The sequence below is a fragment of the Balaenoptera borealis genome (genome assembly GCF_965194805.1).
Source record: "Balaenoptera borealis genome assembly, contig: HAP1_SCAFFOLD_1414, whole genome shotgun sequence".
Taxonomy (NCBI): Eukaryota; Metazoa; Chordata; class Mammalia; order Artiodactyla; family Balaenopteridae; genus Balaenoptera; species Balaenoptera borealis.
Window position 1 is genome coordinate 37,267 of NW_028122809.1, and position 25,694 is coordinate 62,960.

The 25,694-nt window shown below is 39.0% G+C and overlaps 1 protein-coding gene and 1 long non-coding RNA gene across 7 annotated transcripts in view; one reads left to right on the forward strand and one right to left on the reverse strand.

Annotated features, from left to right (window-relative positions):
* The window catches only part of LOC309622021, a 40,650-nt gene extending 29,838 nt beyond the window's left edge, over positions 1 to 10,812 (reverse strand). For 3 of the 4 annotated variants that reach the window (XR_014240433.1, XR_014240434.1, XR_014240436.1), the window contains exon 1: positions 398 to 861. This is a non-coding gene — a long non-coding RNA (uncharacterized lncRNA). Of the gene's footprint in view, positions 1 to 397; positions 862 to 10,533 lie in introns of those variants that run through there. The other variant, XR_014240435.1, reaches the window with a different exon arrangement.
* Positions 10,813 to 10,894: 82 nt separating this feature from the next.
* LOC309622020 (M-phase phosphoprotein 6-like) lies at positions 10,895 to 24,799 on the forward strand. 3 transcript variants are annotated; one of them, XM_082409237.1, is made up of 6 exons: positions 10,895 to 10,980; positions 16,053 to 16,165; positions 17,252 to 17,341; positions 21,309 to 21,399; positions 23,497 to 23,591; positions 24,051 to 24,799. In XM_082409237.1, exons 1-6 carry the CDS (start codon positions 10,930 to 10,932, stop codon positions 24,181 to 24,183), a joined length of 573 nt encoding a protein of 190 aa, XP_082265363.1. In that variant the 5' UTR covers positions 10,895 to 10,929; the 3' UTR covers positions 24,184 to 24,799. The 3 variants fall into 3 exon arrangements, with proteins under 3 accessions (XP_082265363.1, XP_082265364.1, XP_082265365.1); XM_082409239.1 differs by lacking the exon at positions 17,252 to 17,341 and adding an exon at positions 12,908 to 12,984 and having other exon boundaries at positions 10,942 to 10,980; positions 24,051 to 24,753; XM_082409238.1 differs by lacking the exon at positions 17,252 to 17,341.
* Positions 24,800 to 25,694: the final 895 nt, after the last annotated feature.

Below are 25,694 nucleotides of genomic sequence, written 5' to 3' on the forward strand. Positions count from 1 at the left end.
AAGATAGTAAACTTAATCTTTCAGATTAGGTATTTTGACCTATGTTAACCTATCTTTCAAGCCTGTCACAATGCATTCCTTTGTTTATAAAAGCTCTTTTATTTATACTTATAAAACTTCCACCAGTGCTTCACAATTCATTTAATACTATTTTGGAATTATAAGCTGACAATGTGCAGAAACTTCTCCGTGTAACATTATCACATATGCCGTATACTATGGTGTTGATAAGTTACATTCTTTGAATCTGTTTATGAAGTGTGTTAAAACATAAGGGTTATATTTTTATGGTCAACTCAAAAATAAATTTAAAGCTAAAAAATATAGACCATTTACCATAATCTCATTTTACAGTAGGAAACTAAAGTCCTGAGAAATTAAATGTGCAGGAACTTACACAACTAGTTAGATGATGATCAGGGAGCTGAACGCAGATTTTCCTGCCTCCCAGTCCAGGGCTTATGCCACCATGTACCTCCTGTGCATGTGCACAGAATACAGTGTTCTCTGCAGATCGTCTGGATTCCTGGATTCTTTCTCTTTTTCTCTGTCTCCATCCAACCTGGAAAGGCAGAACCAGAGAAGAAGATTTGGAATAAATGTTTCCTGCTGAGACCACAACTATCCTGACTTTCAAAAGAGCTAGCAGTTAGTCAACAGCATGAGAAGGAAGGGGTCACTGAGAAATTGGGAACCATAATCGATATTATTCAAAATACTTAGCTTCCTTTGGCCCCTGGATCAGGGAATGAGTCTTACTGGGAATATGGGTGTATAACTCCTACTCATAGGCTTCTGTCCATAATTTTTATTTCATATAATTAGAAATTAGTCATTTGTATAGAACAACATAGTAAAGTGAATCTGAAATTCAGTGGGATTATTGGTTTTAAGGAGAAGTAACTCCATACCTCAAATACCAGTACATGTGACTGCAGTCCCTGGGAATTATCAAAATTTACAAATTATGAGTAATAGTGAATGACAAGTACTGACTCTTCAACCATATTAAATAAGTCTTGAGGCATAGATCCTATTCATTTCTCTCAGTACAATTTTCAGAATACAGTAGTTGCTCAAGAAATCTATATATTTACACAAACTGTAAATTTATCCTTTTGTGTTTATTATTTTAAAATTAACCATTAACATTCCAAGAACTTGTGCAATAATAACTGAATTCTTCTTTTTAAAATTTGCTGTCTTCTGTTGTTTCAAGTCTCACAATTAAATTTATCTGATTATTTTTAAAATCCACATATACTTATAGAGACTCCCCAAAGTATTATTCTACCTTTTCCTTCATTTTCCTGCCAAGTACTTACTGTCTAATCCATGGTTTAAAAATTGTTTTTTTCTATAAAAGAACAGAGAGTGAATATTAGGTTTTACAGGCTGTGCATTCTCTGTTACAATAACGCAACTTAGCCACTGTAATGAAAAAACTGCCATAGACAGTATGTAAATAAAGGAGCCTTATTGCGTTCCAACAAAACTTTATTTATGGAATCTAAAACTTGAATTTCTTATAATTTTCACATGCCATGAATATTATTCCTTTTTTGTGTTTTGTTTTTTGTACCAGCCAGGATATAACAATGATTTTCAAATGTTTTTTATTTTGACCCCACAATGAAAAAGATATTTTACTTTATGACCAAGTGTACATTTATATCCATATATCTAAATAACTATATAGACCTAGATATATATATGTATATATATACATATATATATATTTATCTGTATGTATCGGTGTAAGAATATCATCCATATTGTAGTTTGTATAAGTACTTCATTCCTTTTCAGGACTGGATAATATTCCATTGCATCAATATACCACATTGTGTTTATATATTCATCAAGAGATGAATATTTGGATAGCTTCCAGCTTTTGGCTATTATTAATAAAGCTGTTAGGAACATTTGTGTACATGTTTTTGTGTGGCTATATGTTTTCAGTTCTCTTGGGTGTATACCTAGGTGTGGAATTGTTAGGTCATTTAGCAACCCTATGCATACATTTTTTTAGGACCTATCAAACTGTTCAAAAGTGGCTGTTGCATTTAAAATTCCCACCAGCATATATGAGGGTTCTGATTTCTTCATATTTTAGCAAACATTTGTTATTTCTGACCTTTTGATTAGAGCTATAGTAGTAGGTGTAAAATGGTGCTTGTTGTGGTTTTAATTTACATTGCCCTTATAACTAAAGATATTGAGTAACTTTTCATGTGCCTGTTGTTTATCTTCTTTGGAGAAATGTCTATTCAAATCCTTTGTATATTATCTTTTTATTGTTTTGTTTTAAGAGTACTTTATATACTCTTGATACAAATCCCTTATCAGATATATGACTGGCATATATTTTCTTTCATTTTTGTGGGTTAACTTTATACTTTCTTGAGAGTATAATTTAAAGCACATGTTAAAAATTTTTTTGATGTGGTACAATTTATCTATTTTGTTCTTTTGTTGTTCTGCTTTTGGTTTCATATCTATGAAATCATTGCCTAACTCAAGGTCACAAAGATCTGCATTTACATTTTCTACAAATTGTATAGTTTTAGATCTCACATTTATGTCTTTGATCTGTTTGATATATTTTTGGTAAATGCTGTGAGGTATGGGTCCAAATCCATTCTTTTTGTATGTGGAGATCTGGTTTGCACAGACATTTATTAAATATTCTCTGCTTTCCCTTGAATTGTCTTTATACTGTTGTTAAAAATCAGTTGACTATAAATGTAAGGGTCTACATCTGAAATCTCAATTACATTCCATTAATCTATATGTCTATCTATATAAAAATACCACATCCTATTGATTATTGTGTGTTTGTAGTAATGTTTTAAAATCAGGAAATGTGAATTCTATAACTTTGTTCTTTTTCAAACTTGCTTTGGCTTCTCAGTGGTCCCAAAAATTCCATACGAATTTTAGGAACAGTTTGTCAATTTCAGCAAAAAAGGAAGCTTGGATTTTGATATGGATTGTGTTGAATCTGTAGATAAATTTGGGGATTATTGACATCTTAACAAAACTAAGTCTTCAGGTCCATGAATACAGGATGTTTTTCCATTGACTTGGGTCTTCTTTAGTTTCTTTGAACAATGTTTTATAGTTTTCAATGTATAAACCTTGGATTTCTTTTATTAAATTTATTTCTGAGGATTTTATTGTTTTTGATTCTATTGTAAATGGAACTGTTTTCTTAATTTCAATTTTGATTGTTTATTGCCAATGTAAGAAATACAGTTGATTTTTGTATCTTGATCTTGTATCCTGCAGCCTTGTTAAATTCTTTTATCAAATAGTTTTTTCCCGTGGATTACTGAGGATTTACTATATACAAGCTCACGCCATCTTTGAATAGAGTGTTTTAATTTCTTCTGTCCTATCAGGTGCCGTTTATTTCTTTTTTTTCTGGCTAATTTCCCTGGCTAGAGCCTTCAGTACAATGTTGAGTAGAAGTGGTAAGAATGGGCATACTTGTCTTGTTCTTGATGTTAGGAGGAAATCCTTAAGTCTTTCATCATTAAATATGATGTTAGCTATGGATTTTTCATAAATGTTTTTGTCAGGTTGAAAAGTTCCCTTCTATTCCTGGCTTTAGTTTTAGTTTATCATGAAAATGTGTTGGATTTTGTCAAATACTTTTTATTTCCATCAAATTGAGATGATCATTTGTTGTTTTTTTCCTTCATTCTATTAATATGGTATATTACATTGATCAATTTTCTTAGGTTGAACCAATCTTGAAACTTTTCTATACTTGAAGCTCTTTTGGTCATGGTGTTCAATTCATTTATACATTGCTGGATCTGTTTTGGTAGTATTTTGATGAAATTTTTTGTTTTTGTTTATTGGTTTTTTCAATTTTGTTATTTTTGTGTGTCTATATTCCTAAGGGATATTGGTCTGTAATTGTAGTTTTGTTACATCTATTGTTTTTCTCTGCTTTTGTTTTTAGGATAACACCAACCTCATAGCAAGACTTTAGAGTGAGCATTTATGCAAATCATGAACTTTAGTTAATACTAATGTATCATTATTGGTTCTTCAGTTATAACAAATGTACCATACTATTACAAGATATTAATGATAGGGAAAACTATGTGGCGTGGGGAAGGTGGAGAGCATATCAGAATTCTCTGTACTATCTGGTTACTTTTTCTATAAATCTAAACTGTTCCAAAAGTAAAGTTTATTAATTAGAAAAAGTCAATTCATCATTGTTGGGAGTACTCCTGAAATTTATATTTTGTTCCACTGATTTACATATCTATGCTTCACCAATATTAACCTATCTTGATTAGTAGCTTTATAGTGACATTGAAATAAACTAGTGTGAGTTCTTAAACTTTCTTCTTTTTCAAAATTGTTCTATCTATCCTAGTTTCTTCACCCTTTGAGAAAAATTGTAGATTCAGCTTGTCAACTTCTGCCAAATAAGCCTGTGGGGTTTTGGGGGGTTATTGAGAGTTTCAGTTTCAATGAAAATAGGAAAGGTTATATATATTTTTTTTACCAAAGTTATATATACATTATCAGCATGAAGTTTTGAAAAAGTATTGACATTCATTCATTTACAGATGCCACACAAATTTACCTACCTATCTAATAAACAGTATAGATAAAACTCAGAATTTTAGTATATGCGTATTTCTCTTTGCTTGATGCTCACAGTAAATACTTTATGAATGGATAGAGTGGTACAGTTGTTTAATCATTGCTCAACTATATACATTTGTATTTGAAACAGTATGTTATTGAATCCTTTTCAAAAGCAATTGTGACCAGCTGCAACCAATTTGTCTGTTAGTACAATAGAAATAGAAATGAATAAAGTTTTCAACTAGCTAAATTAATGTGCCGAAGTCCGTCCTTAGACACACACACACTCACAGGCATACACAGCTCAAATACAAAATGCAGATGTCAAGGATTAAACATGTAGATATTATATGTGATAGTGATTGTTCATACTTCGGAAGTAAAGAAGACCAATTTGCAGTCAAGTAAAAGTTCTCCCTGAATAATCAAAATGCTGATGTGATCTGGTAGCTGAACAACTACTTTATTCCTGTCTTTAAATTTTTATTCTGCTTTTGTTGAATGAAGTATGAATCAGTCATTGGGAAATTTGCATCACTACAGCTTTTTAGTTAGTTTTAATCCCAGTTCTTAATTGACTATATTTCTAACATTGATGCTTATAACAGTTCATATCTATTGGGACCTGACTAGTCAAAACCGGTTCTTAAAGTTTTACCAATGAAGGAATACAAAATTTGGGGTGCATACTCCAAATATTATAAGATAGCAGTTGAAAATAGGAAAGCTAAAAGCTTAGTCAAGGTCATCTCAAAAATCCTTATACTCTGGTGTTCCTTTATAATTGGCAGTTACATGAAATTTTCATTCCCTAAATTATTTCTATGGAGAAATGTATCTTTAAGATAAATTTATCTTAAGAATGTATTTGATATGTAAAGTTAAATAGACTGCCAAATAGTTATGAAGTTCCCAGAGAACTAATATAATTTTTGGAGATCTACCAATATTAGGCAGATAATTCATTCACTTAGGGTATGTCAGGCCATTTTTGAATTCCAAGTAAATAAAAATGGACTAAAAGAAATCATTACACTTCGCCCTTTATATTTAAGTAACTATTATTTATTTGCAAAGATCTTCTTTTACATTTTTTGATAAAAGCTATCAATTTTAAATACGTAATCAGTGTACATTCCAAAATGCATATTAGAAAATGCATGTACACAAGAAAAATAAAACTAAAAATGGATACACAGAAACTTAAAATGTTTTTTCTATTAATTATTATTGAAACACCCTGCTCATGACTGCTATGTAACTAAACTCTTATTTCTCTTCATACTTGAAATGTTTTCTTTTTCTTTTCTGAGGTCTTCTTATTCCATTTAAATTTTAAATATATGTAATCAGTGGTTCCCAAGTTCCGTAGGATAAAGTTTGTGCCATTTAACAGAGCATAAAATGCACCCTGTGATCTTACCTTTGCTAGCACTCTAGCCTTATCTCTTTTAATTCACATTAATCTCCAGCAATACCATTTTTATTAGCATTCCCCAAAAGTGAAATACTTAGGTATAAATCTAACAAAACATGTAGAAGATCTATATGAGGGAACTACAAAACTCTTACAAAATCAAGGAACTAAATAAATGGAGAGAGAGTCCATGTTCATGGATAGGAAGACTCAATGTTGTCAATATGGCAGTTCTTCCCAACTTGATCTATAGATTCAATGCAACCCGAATCAAAATCTCAGGACCTTTACAGTTGCTATTCCCTCTTCTTAGTACACTCTACCTCCAACCCTTCATCCAACAGGTTTTTCTCAGCTTTCAAGCCTTGGCAATATCATCTAACAAGAGCCATCCCAGATCACCTTATCTAATGTAACCCTAAAAGTCACTCTATCACATCATCATTTTCTTTCTGCCATGGCACTCACCAGAATGTCAGCTCCAGGAAAGGGAGGTCATCCATCTGAATTAAATTCTCCTTCATTACTCCTGCCCCTTTCCCTTTTTTGTCTGGTATAGACTTAATTCATCTTGTGGTCTCAGCTTAGGTGTCACTTCCCCAAGGAAAGCTCTCCAAGCTCCTCAAATCCAGATTAGGTTTCCTGCCATAAGTCTTATCCCTGACAGCATTTAAGACCTGTATCCTTGTCTGTGGCATACCATCAGGGAAGGGGTATTTTCCCCACCACCTGCCAAAGGGCCAGGAACATAAGAGGTGCTTAAAAATATTTGTTAAAGAATGAAAAAGGCAGAAGGCAGAAAAAAATAGGAGTCTATGACTGTTAGTCATAAAGTAGTAAGATTTAGTAGTAAGAGGGAACACATTTTGTGAGAAAGGGAGATCTGATATTGTATGTCAGTTTCCCAACTGATGCTCCTTATTTGTCCTCCATGGCTGTGTCAACAGAACTCTCCTCTTTCCTGCCTTAAATAGATACTTAACCTTGGCTTTGCTGTTTTGGCTTGTAAAATGATTCTCTCTTCTTTGGTTATAGCACCCAATTTCTCTTTAAAGAATTACCCTCCCCCATTTTGTATAGTCCTAAAGGGACTATAAATCAGGTCCTGCCCTCTCTTAGCTAAGACTCAATGAGATTCTCTCCTTGACTCTGAAAAACTGAGTGTCCTAAGAGCAATCACCTGATGCTCATCATTCCTGCAGTGGCACTAAGTTAGTTCCTGCTTCCTAGATACCTGGGCTGCCCTGGTTTCTGTGCTTTTAACTTGTCCTTGTTCTCAAACCTTATTATGAACTACTAGAAATGTCCTTCTAATAAATCCCCATTTTATGTAATAAGCCATTGTCAATTTCTGGTACTTGCAAAGAACAAAAGAACAAAAGCTAACAGAAAAAGAGAAAAAGAAAGAAGAAAGGGGAAAGGGAGGGGGGACGGGAGGGAGGGAGGGAGGAGAAAGAGAAGAAAAAGAAATGCAAGATATATATATCATTTTAAATTTTCTAGCAGCCTCATTAAAAAAAGAAACATGAAATTAATTGTAATGCTAGGTTTTATTTAGACCAATACATCCAAACTCAGTATTTCAACATGTAGTCAATATAAAAAATATAAATATTTTACTTTCTTCAAGTCTTTGAAATGTGGTATATATTTTACACTTACAGCCCATCTCAATGCAGGCAATAAATTTGCAAGGCTAAAGTGAAATGCAGTCCTTCCAAAACAATGAAATGTGTATAACAGGAAAATATTTTACACTGCTATAGTTTTTAAATTTACTAAATTTAAATATTCTGTTACTCAGTCACATTAGCCACCTTTCAAGTGCTCAGTAGCAACATATGACTAGGCTTACTGTACTGGGCTGCACAGCCTTAGACATGATCAGCTCCAAGATTGAAGAGACTCAGGGGATGTGTTCTTGATGGATTTAGTAACTGGAAGGAATTGGAGGTTTTCACACTTCCAACAAATTCCATTATGAAGGATTCAGAATTGTGTGAAGACCTATGAAAATATCTCTTCCCCCAAAATGATGTTTGCTTGGCTGGGTAACTAAAACAGGTTAACACATTATTGAGTGTGAAACCAATCCTCTGTATTCTACAATTCAATAGCATAGAGAGATCAAGGAGTTATCTTCCCTGTCTGGGAGTTTAATTCAAAGTTAAAATTACATTATTACTTTTAAATCACTTCTCATTTATTACATTTTGATGGCTAGAAAGAGACTTTGGGGATTAGCTTTAATTGTAAGTATTTTCTATGTCAAATAAAAATGTAGAAGTTTGAAGTTTGAAGAATTTGACCTTCATCCCTCAGACAATGACAGTCATTGTAAATTGTGGAGTAGGTCAGTGGCCATGATGAGGCCAATGTTTCAGGAAAAGGAATCAGAATCCAGTGTGCAAGCAGACTGGTAACAACAGAGGTCCAGAGGGAAGGTCTGGAGCTTCCAGCATCCTTAGCTGGTGTACATATGCTCTCACTTCTGTCAAGAATTGTTTTCCTCTTAAGCTGATAAGACATGTGCCTATCCTTCAAGATCATATTCATAGTCAGCTCTGTTTCCCAGATGCAGACTACAGAATGGATCACTTCTTCACCTTTGCTCCACAGAACCTCTTTCAAAATCCTGAAAAGTCAAATTCACAGAGGCAGGAAGTGGTATAGTGGTTACCAGGGGAGAAGGGAATGAGAAGTTATTGTTCAATGGGTAGAGTTTCAGTTTTGCAAGATGAAAAGTTTTCTGTGGATATATCGGAGTTACAGAGGCACAAAACTAAATGATTGGAAGGCCTTTCCCCAGGCTAACTCCTCCCCTTTCAGATCTCAACTTAAATGTCCCACTTTTAAGAGTCCTTCCCTCTTCCAGGCCAGAATGGTTTAGGTGCCCTTGCTATACCCTCTCATGAGCCCCATACTTTTCATGTAGGGCTCTTATTATAATTGTAATCAATACCTAATTTTGTGTCATATTAGTTTGCTAGGGCTCCCATAACCAAACAGTATGACCAGGTGGCTTAAACCACAAAACTTTATTTTCTCACAGTTCTGGAGGCTGGAAGTTCAAGATGAAGACACAGGCAGGTTTGGTTTCTTCTGAGGCCTCTCTCCTTGGCTTTCAAATGTCCACCTTCTCACTGTGTCTTTCCCCTGTGCATGTGCATTCCTGGTATCTCCCTGTGTGTTCAAATTTCTTCTTATAAGGACGCCAGTCAGATTAGATTGGGACCCACTCTAAGGGCCTCACTTTAACTTAATCACCTCTTTACAGGTCCTGTTTCCAAATACAGCCACATTCTGAAACAAAATTCTGATGAATTTTGGAGGGACACAATTCAACCCATAACATGGGATCACCTCTGTTGTTCCCACTTGGTAAATTCTATGACAACTCATCTCGTTCTCATTTCAGGACCTTTACAGTTGCTATTCCCTCTTCTTAGTACACTCTACCTCCAACCCTTCATCCAACAGGTTTTTCTCAGCTTTCAAGCCTTGGCAATATCATCTGACAAGAGCCATCCCAGATCACCTTATCTAATGTAACCCTAAAAGTCACTCTATCACATCATCATTTTCTTTCTGCCATGGCACTCACCAGAATGTCAGCTCCAGGAAAGGGAGGTCATGTGTTTTTACGCGCTAGTGTAGCTCAGAGATTAGCCCAGCGTTTCACATGCACATGCGAATGAGTAAGTTTCTATAACCACTTACCACATTATCATGACTTTCTGAGAAAACCTGCCAGGGCATGGCCATGTTTTATTCATGTGTCAGCTCTCTGGTCAACCTCAGCTCTAACACTTACTAGCTGTGTAAACTCTGGTAAGTCCCTTAACCTCTCTGGGCCTCAGGTTCCCAAACAAATACCTTCTTCAGAGTTCTTATGAGGATTAAATAAAATAATACACGTGGGATACCCAGCATAAGAATTCGGCATACAGTGCACGCTATCAGCTGAAAAACTATTAGGTTGGGTGTTTTCCAAAGTGTGGCAGCTGTGAACGGTGTGACAACTGTCTTTCGGTGGTACACGGAGCATTAGAAGTATCATCTTGGCAACGTTCTTGTAATTCCTCGGATTAAAACAAGGTCATGTTCTCATGCTCGTATGTCTTTGACATCTACCTCTTCCTATTCTTCCTCGTTCACAGATCATTTAGGTTCAGAGACGCACACACCACTTAACAGGTGGATTTAACACTGTTTGTAAGGGCCATTCTGCGGCCAGGCCGCCTGGGTGCATCCCCCACCTCCCTCCCTCCCTCTGGCTTTGGGCTAAGTTCTGGAACCTGCCTGTACCTCAGTTTACTCAACTGTAACAAGGGGATAATGACCGCCCCATAGGGTTATCGAGAATATAAAATGAACTTATGACACGTAAAGTGATGCAGAACATAAAAAGCCCGCCAGCCACGTCAGAAACACGTGAAAGAAACGGTCGGGGGGTGGGGGGGCGACGGCTGGTGTGGCAACTATCTCAAAGGTCTCACCAGGGCGACTGGGTCGGCGAGGCAGGACGGGGTCCGTGAGGCGGGCGGCGCTCAGCCGGTGCGCGGCCTGAGGGGCCCGGTCGAAGCCCTCGGGGAAGGCCGACAGCGGCCAGGACTCCGGCCTTCTGCGGCTGAGGCCTCTTTGGGGGTCTCCCTCCCGGCGTCAAGTCACTCTCACTCCTGCTTTGGCGGCCGCGCCTCTCCCCTGAGCTTCTTCACTAGGCGAGCGCTCCCGGAGGCGACGCGCGAAAAGCGCGGGCCAAGCCGAAGCGCGAGACACGGGGGCGGAGCCACGGGGCGGGACGACGTGATGTACGTAGAAGGCGCCGACGCGCACGCAGCACTGCGCAGGCGCGGCGGACCTAGTGGCGGAGCGCGGCGGCTGGGGTGATCAGTATGGCGGCCGAGCGGAAAAGTAAGTTGTCCAAGAACCTGCTGCGCATGAAGGTGCGGGGACGCGAGGGATGCGGGTCGGGCGGCGGGAGTACCCGGTCTTCCAGACGTGGTTAGAGCCGAGGCGGCGGGCGTATGGGGGCATTCGAGAGGCCCCGGAGGACCTCCAGCTCTCGCGGTCATTCATTCACTTAGCGCCTGCTCTGCGTTAGGCACTGGGAACCGGATTAGAAATCCGTCGGATTCTCTTTTAAAGCCCGCGGCCGGATAGGAGAGACGCCTAAGCAGGCAATTAGAATGCAGTGTACTAAGTGCAGTGATGCTAGAGTCGCCGGAAGCCCCTGGAACTTGGGCTTCTGAGGAAAGTGGCGTCTAGTAGAGACTGGAGGGTAGGAGGGAGGGTTGGGTGCATAGCGGCATAGACTGTGGGGAAAGCGAGTTCAGAACTCGCTGAGAGGTAAAACCCCCCAAATCCGTTATTTCCAAGAACTAGAGGTCATTCAGTATGTCTGGAAAGCAAGTAGCAAGAAATGGGCCTGGAAAAGGAGACAGTAATCACAAGATGCAAGGAATTTTAGGCCAGGTTAAGGATTTTTTTCTTTATCTTGTGAGCATTGGGAAGCAGTTGAGCACCGGGGAAAGTATCATTAGCTGTGCTTTTTACTTTTCACCGTTACTTTAACTGCCCAGTGGAGAATACATTGGTGAAAGAAAGACCCGACAAGGGACCAAACTGCAGTCCTAAACGACCAGCTAGAACTGATGATCTGGGTGAGGGGTTTCAGGTGATGGTGGGAATGGAGAGAATTTTAAGAGTTGAGGTGAAAGTGAATTATGTCACCCAACTTGAAAGAAAAGTGATTTTCAGATTTGAATTTGAATCAGTTTAACCAAATAATTTCGGAGTTGTGTGGGGGAAGACAAGGGTGTATGAAATTAATACAGGAATTAAAACAAGAGAAAGACCCAAACCTTAAAACTTAATAGTAGTGGCAAACATGCTATGTGGTAGACATTCAGTGCTTTGCATATTATAACGTGTGAAATCCACGTAATAACCTTTTGAGGTGGGCACGATTATTATCCCTCTCTTACAGCTGAGGCACCTGAAACAAGAAGTAGGTAACTTGCCCAAAGTTACACAGCTAATAAAGAGTATTGGCAGGACTTAAACTCAGTCAGTTTGGCTTCAAAGCCCTTGCTCTTAATTACTATCTGTACTGCTTGTCGCTGAACACCGCTCATAGATGCAGACTGTTAGCTGTCATGTTTACAGAATAATGGAATTTCCAGTGAAAGGAAGCAAGGCATGAATAACGTTTTGAAAGACTGGAGAGTAAACGTTGCATGTGCAAGACATGAGTGGAGTTGAGCTAGGGTGTAACTCGGGATGAATAGGGAGAGTGAGGGTGCAGGGTAAATCATAGCATTATTTATCATTTCTAAAGTACTTCTTTCAAGCATATTAGCAAAATTTGAATCTTTACTGAACAGAGTTTTTGTTTTTGCTTATGGTTTGTAACATGTAAGCTTCAGAGAAGTGGATTGGCAAAGCAGACACTGAAAAGATTTTAGCAGTTGTTTTAGCTCTTGGAATAAGTCAAGTGAAGATGTGCTGGGTAATTAGGGCTCAGACCAACTATCTGACTCTGGAATTAGGAAGGAAGAAGTTAACTTAAAAAAATTATCCACCCCTACTTGAGTGATTGGGGAAGACACAACTGGACATTGGAAGCAAAGGAAAGAGAAAAAAATTACCCAGGGTCTCTATGTGGGTTAGCAACTTCAGCCATTGATGAGAAAGAACTTACTGGCAGGATAGCAGGAGACACAATATATACAGATAGAGTGGGGTATCCTTTGAGAAGCAATGGAGCAGCTGCATTAGGTTTCCTTATCTAGCGTAGCTGTTCAGCCAGAGCTAACTGTAGAGTAGGAATGAGAGGGCTGAGGATTTAATATTGACTCATTTGTTTTCTAGTGTACTCGACTTCCTCTGTCTTGGTCAGCTACTGGGGGCTGGAGGGTGATCCTGACCAGAAGTAGAAAGTAAAGGAGGTAGGTGGAAGGTCTGTCAGTATGATGGAATGGTTGTAGAGAGGGTACTTACTTGTGATTTTAGCTCTTTTGGACTCTTAAGACAGAAATTAGTGAATTTTTTTCTGTAAAGAGACTTTAGTCTTGTGGGCCAAACGGCCACTGTTACAACTACTCAGCTCTTCCATTGTGGCTCAGAACCAAATGAATATGACCTTGTTCTAGTAAAGCTTTATTCACAACAATATACATCCAGCCTAAGGACTGTACTAGTTTGTGAGACCTGCCCTAGGCCGTCAGTTGTGAGTAAAGTTAAATCACTATCTTTAGAGTATGTTCTTAGATGCTGTAGAGTCAGGAGAATTGGGGAGTTGCTTGATTCATATTCACAGGATGATCTGTCCTTTCCATGTGTACAGAATGTTTGTGTGTGTGTGTTTGTGTATTTTGTATACCATAAATAATATCTACCTGACTAAAATTAGGAGGTAAAAGGGCAGTTGGGCAGGATTGGTGAGTTTCGCCACCAAGAGTATAAGTGATGAAATGAGGCATCTAGGTTTAAAGAGAACCATCCAAGAAAGGGAGTCTGGAAAAATAAGACAAGTCTAGACTCACGTTCAGAGAAAATTTATTGAGTTCTTCTCAGGTACCAAGTTATGCCTGAGTACCAGTAATACAAGATGAACAAAAGACATGGTCTACTCTTCATAATCTTAGTCTTTTGGGAGGCGCAGAAAAAGCATAATGAGCCAGTGTTCATAAGGCTGTCTTAGAAGTAGGGAAAGGTATTCTTTTATGGGAACAGACCTGAGAAGAGCTTGGCCAAAAAAGTCAGGGAAGGCCCAAAGGACACATGCTCTGGGCCTTCCCAGAGGAATATTTTGCCAGGCAGAAAATTGAAGCATGATGTTGAGTAGCAGAGGCAGAAGGAGTGGGAAGTACAGGGTATGCATTACAGAAATTGCCAGTTCTTCTTTCCTGTGGTGAGGCTATAGACACAGAGGTGAAAGGATGAGGACCACAAAACACTTCAGATAGATTGCAAACATTTCTTTTATGTTTATTTAAAATAATGATAGATTCACAAGAAGTTGCAAAAAATGTAGAGAGATGCCGTGCCCACTTCACCTCCCTGTCTTATATTGCTAGAGTACAGTGCAAAGCCAGGAAATGGACAGTGGTACAATCCACAGAGCCTGCTCAGATTTCACTGTTTTACCTGCACTCCTTCGTGTGTGGGGGCAGGTGTATGTGAGAGTGTTTATCATGTGTAGATTCATGTAACCATTACCACATTCAGGATACAGAATTGTTCCGTCACCACCAAGTTCCCTTGACCGACCCCTTTGTAGCCACGCCCACTCCCTTCTATCATGCCTAACCTCTGACAACCACGGATCTGTTCCCATTCCTATAATTGTGTTACTTCAAAGATGTTGTAGAAATGTAATCATTACAATGTGTAACCTTTTGAGATTGACTTTTTTCACTCAGCGTAATTCACTTGAGATCCTTCTAGGTTATTGAGTCAATCAGTAGTTCCTTTTTATTGGTGAGTAATATTCTATGCTATGGACGTACCATATACTTAACCATTCACCTCTTGAAGAGTATTTTGGTTCTTTCCAGTTTGGGACTATTGCATATAGAGCTGCTGTGAATATTCTTGTATAACTTTTTGAGTGAATGTAAGTTTTCATTCCCTGGGATAAATGCCCAAGAGGACAGTTGCTGGGTTCTATGGTAAGTGTATGTTTACTTGTGTAAGAAATTGTCAAGCTATTTTCCACAGAGGTTATACCATTTTACTTTCCCTCCAGCAGTGTAGGAGTGATCCAGTTTCTCTACATCATCATCAGAACTTGATGTTATCACTGTATTTTATTTGTGAACATTTTTCAAGTTTTTTCATTTCTTTTTGTAGCCATTGGTAAAGCCCTTATGCCTAAAAATGCTTGTGTTTTTGGAAGTGCTGGAGTAGAGGGGAAAGTAATATGGAGCCTGGATAAGGGAAATAAATGGGGATTAATGGAAACCAGTGGAACCCTAGACCTAACTTCTGGGATGCTCCTGGATGTTTTCTGAATTTATTTTTTCCCGTATTGATACTTTATCATTTTGCTGCAGTTAACTTCTTGGTTTGTTCATCTGTCTCCTGAGGAAATATAGCTATTGTTTGTGCTAGGAAGAGACTAACAGCAGGACTGGCCTGTTTTGAGTTGAGTTTCTGCAGATTTTAGAGTAAAGGGCAGCCATAGAGTTGAGCGTTTCAGAGGATAGATGTAAGTGAAGAGCAGCGGGGTTACAGATACAGCTTTGCTGCCATCTGTGTTCACAGAGCCCTTACAATGCATCATTCGTCGTGCTGGTACTGACGGAGATGATCCAAACACAGTCCCTGCCCTGAAGGTCTTCAGAAAAAACAGATACTCAAGAAATTAAAATGTCCTGAGACTAGTTGAAGCTGCCATGGGAAGCTTCTAGGAAAGAGATGCTGATTTCGCCTGCAGCTGTCAGGGACAATTTTACAGAGTTGGAGTAGCTTTACCTATGTCAGAAGGGCTAGAAGTTGGCCAGGTGGAAGGACTTGAGAAGGGCATTACGAATCCAGGTCAGCAGGTGCGAAGGCCGATGGGCTTCCCAGGTCAGAGAGACATTCAGATAGTACTGAGCATCCTCTCCTTTGTGCCCCCCTCACTTTCTGTCTCAAGCTGCCTGTCCTGCTCTGTGGATCAGTCTTTTGTCTTAGCCCTTGCTCACTGGCTATTATGTAAAACTGAAATATTTAACGTGATACTTACTGAATACAGTTGGGGTTTTTTGCCTGTTTCATTAAATCAGAAAAACTAAAATGTGGTAAAGCTCTTTTAAAGTCTTCTAAAGGAAGTACACATGTTGCTTTTTCTGTGCTCTCGCAGGCTCCCTCCTGAAGTGATGTCATCAAGGGCAGGGCTAAGCTGCTTGGTCACCCCACCCCCACCCACGAGACGGGATTCCCAGAGAAATGAGGGAGGGCAGGTTGAGTTTTCCTCAACTGGAAGTTGGGAAAAATAGTTGCTGACACTGATTTTGTTTCGTTTTGACAGTTCATGCAAAGGGGACTGGACTCAGAAACCAAGAAACAACTAGAAGAGGAAGAAAAGAAAATCATTAGTGAAGAGCACTGGTACTTGGATTTGCCCGAGCTTAAAGAGAAAGAGTAGGTTTTTTATGACACTTTGGACATTCAAAGGGAAATCCCTTTAAATGCGATTGATCATTGCATGACATAAAACCCATGAAATAGTATCTATTCAGTTTCTTGAACTAGCCTTGCAAATTTTTTTTTAATTATTAAGTCTATAAGAGTTCTAGTTTGATTTATACATTTTTATTGGTCCTCGGCCGTCATTTATAACAAACATCGTTCTTTTTTTTACATTGAATAAAGGAATCCAGCCTGTATGTCTCTGGTAATAACTGGAGACCTTTTATGAGAATCAGTAACGTGCTCTGTATCATATTAAGTTCTGAACATTAGATGTGTTCTTCAAGCCTCTCCAGTTTTGTTTCAGTAACAGAGTTCTCCATTAGGCTGAGCTTTGTAAAGGCAGGTCAAGAATGTTTTGTTTATTTTCTTTTTTTAAAATTTTTGCTATTAATACCAGTCATCTTAGCTAAGATGAATTGAGTCTATAGTGTGTTCTAGGAACTGGGCTAAGCACTTTACATCTCTTAATTATTTAATCCTCATAGCAAACTTGAGAGCTGGCTACTATCATTCCATCCATTTTATAGTTGATGAAACTGAAGCTTAAGGGAGGGTAACTAGGCCAGGGTCACCAGCTAGTCGTTACTGAAGCTGGATAACACACTAGATCATTTCTCTTCCACCTCTAAGCTTGGTTGATGCATGATAAATTTTGAATGAAGGAGTGACGGGTCACATCATCAATTAATTCTTCTGAATTCTTCTGGAAGCTATTTATCATTTCTCCTTGATGCTTTTCTTACCTTGGTAACCTCTGTGGTATGGCAGTTTTATTTAAATTTTGTCAAATGACTGAAGATGCTGCTGATTGTCTCCAGGCCCATTTATGTCTTTCCTTTCCATACCTTATAATTTATTTTTTTCTTTTTAACACATTGTTTTTCATGGTTCATTTGGCAGACTTTTTCTGAATCTTTTCTGGAAGGTTAGACATCCTTCTCTAAAGGTAGAAAGTACGTCCCACCAGGAGGGATGGAAGGAAGGTACTTTGTTTTCTCTGCTTGCTTCTCAACTTGCTTTTCTCTTGCTTCTCAGAGGAAGCAAGATGTTAGTGAGGAAGGAGAAGATGATGCTGAAGATGGTATGGATTTGGGAGCAGGGGTTGGTAGGAAGGGACCATTACTGGTAAGGAGCTATAATTTAATTTTATGCCTTGGCTAAACTTGCTCAAAGTTTTGCCACATGTTTTGTTACTTACTTTTATTGAAAAGCAAGACAGTTTGTATCCTGTTTTCAGTATTGTTTTTTTTTCCCCCAACACAGCATATTAGTCCCAGAAAAATGACCTCTAGATTCCTTTCCTAGGGAGGTAGGTGTCTCAGTCTGTTCAGGTACTATAACAAAATACCACAGACTGGGAAGCTCATGAACAACAGAAATTTATTTCTCACAGTTCTGGAGGCTGGAATTTTAAGATCAAGATATCAGCATGGTCATGTTTTAATGATGGCCCTCTTCCTGGTTCATAGCCAGCGCCTTCTTGCTGTGTCCTCACCTGGTGGAAGTGGCTAGGGATCTCTGTGGGGTCTCTTTCCTAAGGCCCTAAACCCCTTCATGAAACCCCACACTCATGACTTATGCACTTTCCAAAGGCCTCACCTCCTAGTACCCTCATCTTTGAGGGTTAGGATTTTAACATACGAATTTGGGGGTGGGGGGCACACAAACATTCAGGCCATAGCAGTAAATAATAACCTTTTGCCCTCATTCAGTGTCCTATTTATGTATAGGAACGAATTATCAGTTTAGGATGTTGGCAGGAAGAGATGACACTGTCAAATTGGGTAATTTGAGGAGCGTATAACAGAGACCACCAAAGTGTGAGCAGGTGTAGGGAAGCCGCTGTGGACAGTGCAGCACCTTGGTGGCTTGTATAGTAGAAATAATTTCCACTCCAGGCCTGGAGGATCAAGGGGAGGGAATGGTTACTGAATCTAAAGGCAGGCTGTGTGGAGAGAGCATCTTACAAGAGCTGCTACCTTTACTTGAGGGCACGGCCAGCCCAAGTAATCCCATAGGAAGGGAGCCAGCCGTTCCAGACAGCAAAGGAGCCCTTCCATGTATTACATTCAGATCAGCCTCCCAAGGCATTGATGGTGGGGGGGTGGGGAGAGTGGGGAGTAGATCTGGAGGGGTCAATGGATGGTATGTCCCTGGGGTGTGTGTGTTTTAACACCCCAAATAAGGAGACAGTAGAATGGATTGGTTAATTAAGTGCATGGGCTCTGGAGACAGGCAGACCTGGGTTTGCTGCCCACCTATGCTACTTGCTTACTTGGGATCTTGGACAAGTTATTGAACCTGTCTTCTGTCATTTGTATATTGGGTGTGATAACAGTATCTGTCACTTACATTATGAGAAGTAAATGAGATAATGTATGTGAAGCAGTGACCACAGTGCGCGGCATAAAGCACAAGAAATATTAGCAGTATATGTGTTTCCTTATACTTGAATATTATGAAATTCACCCACTCTTTTTGCTCATTTGTGTCTGTGAATCTTTACTTGGTATTGTCATCTGAGTTATTCCAGAGGGTTACTGCTATCTGTGACACTGGAGAGTCCATGGTGTATATGCTCTGGGAGTCTAGAGGTTGCCATTCAGCTGCACTGGGCTATAAGTCAGTGACTGTGAGGGCCGTTCAGTGTTCATACCTCCCCTTATAGGACACCCCTAGCCAGTGACCAGGATATGTAGGGGGCTGAGGATCTGGCTTCTTTGTCTCAGCTTGGAACAACTGCAGGGCTTCCTAGAGTTCCTGGTAGGGGGTGAGGTCTTGGCATAGCCACGTTGCAAGTTAGCTTCTCCCTCAGCCCAGCCTTGCGGTCTTCGTTTCCATAGAGGGGCATCTGCCACGCAGCACTCACCAGTAAAACTTCTGCACGTAGCTCTGTCTCAGAGTCTGTTTCCAGGGAACCTGACATAAAATACTTGGTGTAAATTTCTAGGAATAGAATTTACCAGATCCAAGATTTTGCTGTGTTGTGGCTATATGGTTTTTCTGCAAAGGATGTGCCCTGGTAGAGAGGATGTGAGTATAGCCATTTTAATTACTCCTTTGCCATAAGATGTTGTTTAAAAAGTATTTTTGCCTCCTGTGCTTCTCGTGCTTGTGCATTGTGGCCTGGTGAACTTCAAGAACTGTGAGGTCTGAGATTGACCCTACTTAACAAACTGACAAGTTAGCCTGCCACAGTTTCATGGATACTGGTGGAAGGTACGAGATTCCTGAGTCAGAGACAGAGGACTTTATTACTCACAGTACAGCAGGCAGCATGAGCATCACATTGGCATCATTTCCCCTAATCCCAGGGAGGAGGATGTGGCACCCACAGTAGGTTTGCATCACAGCAAAGTCCTGAGCTTAGGGAAACCTGAGTCTTTGATACTAGACTGCAGACAGACTTGCCCTTGGCTCCAAGGGAGGCATTATCTTTATTATACTGGGCATTAAGCAAGTCTGCGCTTTGCTCCAGAGGAAGAATGAAGGCAAAGCTCTGCCTTTCCAAGCTGTTCACTGTGCATATATCCTTAAAAAGATACTTCGGAACAAAAGGGCATTTAGCGCCTCACTCACAAGGTGTGCTAAAATAAGAGCGACCCATAGAGAATTGTTTCTCAGCAGTGAGTTTTTGCCCTGTTTTGCCGTGCATATTATTTGTGGCTTTAGGCAAGTTTGTTTATTTTTTTCTGAGCAGTAGTTTCTCATCTGCAAAAATAGATGAATATTTCCCTTATTTGCTAACTGAATTAGTGTCGCTCATCATTGAAACTATGCTGTAGATAACAAAGCACTTATGCTCCTTTTTATATTATTGTTACAGTTCTTGGGCCAATAGAAACCCATGGGAAAACCCTCTGAGGGGCCAGTGGCCCTACTATGAATCCTTTCCTGGCCTTTGGGTCCACCTCTTGACTTAAGTGAATGCTTAAATGCATATGTATGGTGCTTTCCTGAGGGAGATGATTTACTGGGGACATTGGTGATGTTTTATCACCTGTACTTTACAAGAAACAAGATTGGCCAGTTGAAAGGGAATCCCTAGTTTATGGAAGAGGCTGAATAAAAAATTCAGGAGAACATGTGCCTAAATTCATTGGTTACAGTCGGAGGCCTGGTTTGGTACCAGTTGCTCCATTGTGGCCAGGAGTGGAATAACCTTCTTCATGTTTATCCATTGTATAAGTCTGTTATTTATTATCTGGCCCCCCTCTAGAATATACCCTCCATGAGAGCAGAGCCTCTCAGTAATGGCTGTCTCCCCAGCTCTAGAACAGTACCTGGCACACAGTTTGGTTTAACAAGTGTTTGCGGAGTGAGTGAATGAATGAGCGTATCTTGACAAGAAGCAGGGCAAGATTGCTTGACAAGGAACAATCTGCCATAAAGGCTAAGTATTTGCTTTCCTGGCTTGCTTTATGGTTGATTGCCGGGCTGTAGTCGGATATGCTTACCTGGAATTGGGGTCATAAACTGGTGACTCACGGGAGAATCCCTTTTGGAGACTGAAACATTCACACTTGCATCACATTTCCAGGGCAACAGTGCCTCCTGGATGCCCTCTCAGCAGCAGTGTCATTTTTACCAGGGTGGTTTTGTAGCATGAGTGTGGTTTGGAGTCAACCACCTAGCTACCCTGTTTCTGCCCATTCTCCAGTTCTGCTCACCCAGCTCTCCCATTGATTCTGTGAGATACCAGTATCCTTATAATAAATTACTTCTCTGCTGAAGTCATCCAGGGCCAGTTGTTATTTATAGCGAAGAGCTCCAAGTAAAACACTCTTTTAAAGCCACCTAGGACACTAATTTCTGCAGATTTAATAAAAACTTGGTGGGGGGTATAAATGTCAAGGAACCTTTGCTTCACTTTTGGAAAACTCAGGTGCCCTGCTGCTCTTGCCTCCTAATGCTTTTGTTGACCAAATTAATCAGTTTTTGTTTCTAATCCTAGGTTAGTAATATTACTGTATTTTTACTTGATTCCGCTGAGAACCATAAGATCTATTTTTCATTGGAAATCTTGACTTTTATTTGCTGTGCTTTGTTATAAGTAGTCATGGTATTAATACAGGTTTATTTTCTCGTCTAGGAGTTTCATAATAGAAGAGCAGAGTTTCTTGTTATGTGAAGATCTTCTCTATGGAAGAATGTCATTCAGAGGATTTAATCCTGAGGTTGAGGTATTAAATATAATTGCTTCACATTTAAGATTTTTGCAATTGAATTCTTTCTGCTAATAATTGGGTTTAGGTTTTTCTCCACCAGATACCATTTCTCCTCATTATATAGAAAATAACAAGCTTGAAATATTGCCATAGCTATTTAAAGAAATTATAGGCATTGCAGTCTAGTCTTATGATAGAATTGAGTAGATAATTTAATATAGCAGTGTACAGTCCTGGACAGTGCCACTGTTAAGTGTTAGAATTTTACCTCAGTTCTTTTGCAGGAATGTCAGGATTTTATTCATATGATGCTATTACAAAAAATTATTTTCTGACATCTATAAATGTATCTTTTCTAGTGGAAAAAATGTTACTTAAAATTTGAGTAATTTGACTTTTTAATGGACAGGTTTTAATCCAAGCTTGTAAATAGATTTTTAAATGAATCTTTGGAAAGTTTGTCTGGAAACGAAATATTCAGCTTATAACTGAGATGTTCATTTTAATTTTCCTGCCTCGGGTTTGTAGAGAAGCACAAACCTTCGTTTAACAAGTAATTATTAGAACTCTGGCTTATATATTGAAAGCCATCCTGTCAGGTACTTGACCAACCACATGGAGGTTTGTGGTATAAAGCTTTCGTTTTGTAACTGTCACTTGAAGCCACGGTTTCTTAGCCCTGGCACTCTTGACGTTTGGGGCCAGGTTATTCTTTATGGTGGGGGCTTTCCTGTGCACTGTAGGATGTTGAGCAGCGTCCCTAGCTTCTGCCCTCTATCCACTAGATACATATATACACCCCAGCTGTGGGCCCCAAAAATGTGTCCAGACATTGCCAGAGGTCCCTTGGCAAGCAAAATCATAACCTGGTTGAAAACCAGTTCTCTCAGGATGCTTATAGGAACCACAGTTAACCAAACTAAATGCCAGGGTTTATTTAAAGATTGTAGGTTGATTTTCTTTTTTTTCCTTTTTTGAGGGGATATGATCATTAAGGTGTTAATTTTACTTTACACAGAATCAACACAAAGTGTTCGTTTTTAATATATTTCCTTGTTTGGGCCTGCTTAAAGCTTTAGATTAGGAAGACAAAGAGGACAATGGGGTAAAAGGGAAAAAAAGATAGCAAAGATTATGAATGGATGATACCCAGAGACTAGGGTATTGGGCGGGCAAGGACTCCAAAGTATGTCTGATACAGTGGGAAAAGGAGTTGATCTGGCCCTCCAGATTTGATGTGGGAAGTTATTAGAAAATGACTTTCATTACTGGCACTCTGTAACACTGAATATATTCTCTCTGGGAAAAGGTTTTGAACTGTTTGGCTTCCAGATCTGAGCTGTCATAAATTGTGAGAAAAGTTCAAGGTACCTGGTTATAAAAAGAATGATACCAACTTGAGAGTACTTACTTTATTATAAGCAGGGTAAACTTAGAACACATTTTTTAATATCTATGTGTTTCTAGTGATAAAGAAGGTAGTGTACTTTTTTTTTTTAAGTCTGTCAGAGGATAACTATCAAGAAAAGGTTAACGTGAGAAAAAGAAATGAAGGAGAGACCCATGACACGTGGACATCATGTGGCAGTCAGTGCGTTATCCGCCCGCGTGTTCAGGGGTGAGGAAGGTCTCCCAGTTCTACCAGAGCCAGGCTTCCAGTTCTTCCAGCAGTTTGCTGCTCCCCTTCCCCAACCACCACCAAAAACTGCATTTAAAATTACTCTTGACTGTAGTGTTTCTCCCATTTGGCCCAAAGTTGGGAAGTTCAAAGGGTATCTGAAAGTTTACTTCTTCTTTCCCCCAATCACTAGAGTGTGTCAGCACTGTGCCTGCTTTAGATACAAGTAACTAATAAATTTATGATCTAAAATACATTTAAACTCATTAACAGCAAGTCTAATCTAGTGGAGCTTTGTCTTATTATTTTTTTTAATTCAGAGCTGGCTTCTATTAGCATATTGTAGAATAAAGTATTATAGAGAATCCCTTATAAATTTTGGTTAGTCGTGTAGATTCTGTGGCTTCTGTGTCTCTGCCTTCAAATACGTTTGACACCAGTTCGTTTAACAAGCTTTTTCCAGCCCTGCTAGTCCCCATTGTTGTATTTTTCAGAAATTAATGCTTCAGATGAATGCTAAGAACAAAGCAGAAGAAGTTGAAGAGGAAACAGTGGAGCTCGATGTGTCAGATGAAGAAATGGCTAGAAGGTAACTGTTACCTTGGACCAGCTTTATAATCTGAGCCCAGCATTCACTGGCTCTCACATGTGCACTCGTTCCACACGGTGACTGGTCTGCCATACCTTTGAAGGGAATACCCCAGCAGGAGGTCATCTTGGCTTAGTCATCTTCTAACATGGCCTGGGGCGGATTTATACCTGTCAAAGGCTGGCAAATTGAGGGCTTATTTCTAGTGCTGCTTCTAATACATATTCTAAAATATACATCTCAATTTATTTAGGATAATGCAAAACCAAGAAAAAAAAAACAGTGAAGAATTTAATCGTTCATAGAGAAGTTCATAAATTTTAAATCAGATGGTTTCTTTTCATCAAAGTTTTGATTTTTCTTATTCTTTGTTGCGTATTTGGTTTGATATTCTTGACAAGTCTTGATTCCTACCTTTTTTATTTGAAACTAAACTTGTTCTGTATATCATCTTAACAGATATGAGACCTTGGTGGGGACAATTGGGAAAAAGTTTGCCAAAAAAAGAGACCGTGCCAATTATGAAGAAGATGAAAATGGAGACATAAAACCAATTAAAACAAGGAAGATGTTCTTAAAGCCCCAAGATTAAAACGGATGCCTTAACATGTGGCTCAGGGTTGCCTTGTGAGAATTAGCACATTTTGGAACTCATTCTTTTGGTTCCTCTATAGTTATTAATGCTGTAATGTTTATTTGTAAAGACATGTATAATTTTGGAAACATGCTGTTTTTGGAACAGATGTGTGATGGATGTTATACATCCTTTGCTTAATGATATTCATCAAGAGTGGATTTTTAACCCTTGATCTTCAACCATACATAGGTACGTGGTTGCTTCCTAAAGAATTTTTTATCTCAGATTTTTTTTAATATAGTTCTCCAGTCACTGACCTTGAATTGACTCATGTAAACTAATACCAGTGTTTAAATTGCCCATATGTTTATAATCATGTCAAGTCAATTCATACATATATTTCGGAATCAAACGTCATGAGAATTTGTTATATGTAAATTCATCAGGAACAAACATGCCTCTCCAGGCTGAAGTATTTCCATGCTACCAAGTCAATGTCAGTGTGTGGAATTATGTTTTTTTGTTTAAAGCCTTTAATTAATTAAGAAAAAAAATTGTTCTGTCATAAATACCTGTTTTCATGTACTTTTCTTTCTCTTATACTTCCAAATAATAATTTTAGTCTAATTCAGTATTGGAGCTTTTGTCCAATTAGTAACTTCTAAAAAACAGCCATTAATTTAGAATATGGTGATGTATTAGGTTGAACCATAAGAAATTGCCTTTTATGGGTCAAAAACAATTATCGATTTTTGATAGTTCAGCCCAGTAGAATTTACCACCAAGCAGACCATCTCCTAATCTGAACCTTATTCTAAGTAGTAAATACAGAAGCCCATGGAATTAAGTGTGTAAGTGTGTCTGTCCATCTGGAGATATGTACCTAGGACATCTAAGAAATACTGATTTCATCTAATTATGTTCCCAGCAATTAAATGAGGTGCATTTCTCCTCTTTCTCTGAATCTCCTTAGATTCAGATTACTCTGTGACCTCAGTTCTCTGGTGAGTTATGAAAAGGTTGTGACTTTGAAGTTAATCTGACTCTAATTCATTGTGAAGGTGAGGACAGTGCACCTTCTGGCTCCCTACATCCTGGGGCAGAAGCTCGAAGTTTTTCACAGTGCTTCGCCGGCACCACAATCCATGGATTTATGGAATCCCTCATGATATTCTGCACAGCCTTACTTCCGATAGCTGAACCCATTTCCCAATAGAAGAAGTGGAGCAGTGGGCTTGTGCCTCTGGAATTCACTGGTCTGAGCACATACCCCAACACCCAGGAGCGGTGGGTGTAATAGGATGGTGGAAGGGTCTACTGAAGATTCAGTCACAGCCCTAGGTGGGGTACAACACTCCATCTTACAAAATGTAATTTATGTTTTGAACCACTCACCACTCAGATGGGGCTGTTGCTCTCATCATGGTCAGAATGTATGGTCTGGAATCAACAGAGGCAGAGGGAGTGGCTCCTCTCACTCACAGTTTTGACCTCCATTGTTTGGAGATCTGGGTTCCCAAGGAAGG

Bases quoted from the DNA above. Each gene is read 5' to 3' on its own strand.
- LOC309622020 (XM_082409237.1), top strand. From the start codon at position 10,930: ATGGCGGCCGAGCGGAAAAGTAAGTTGTCCAAGAACCTGCTGCGCATG. The intron at 16,166-17,251 runs GTAGGTTTTTTA...CTTGCTTCTCAG, and splicing joins CCCGAGCTTAAAGAGAAAGA to AGGAAGCAAGATGTTAGTGA. The intron at 23,592-24,050 runs GTAACTGTTACC...TCATCTTAACAG, and splicing joins GATGAAGAAATGGCTAGAAG to ATATGAGACCTTGGTGGGGA.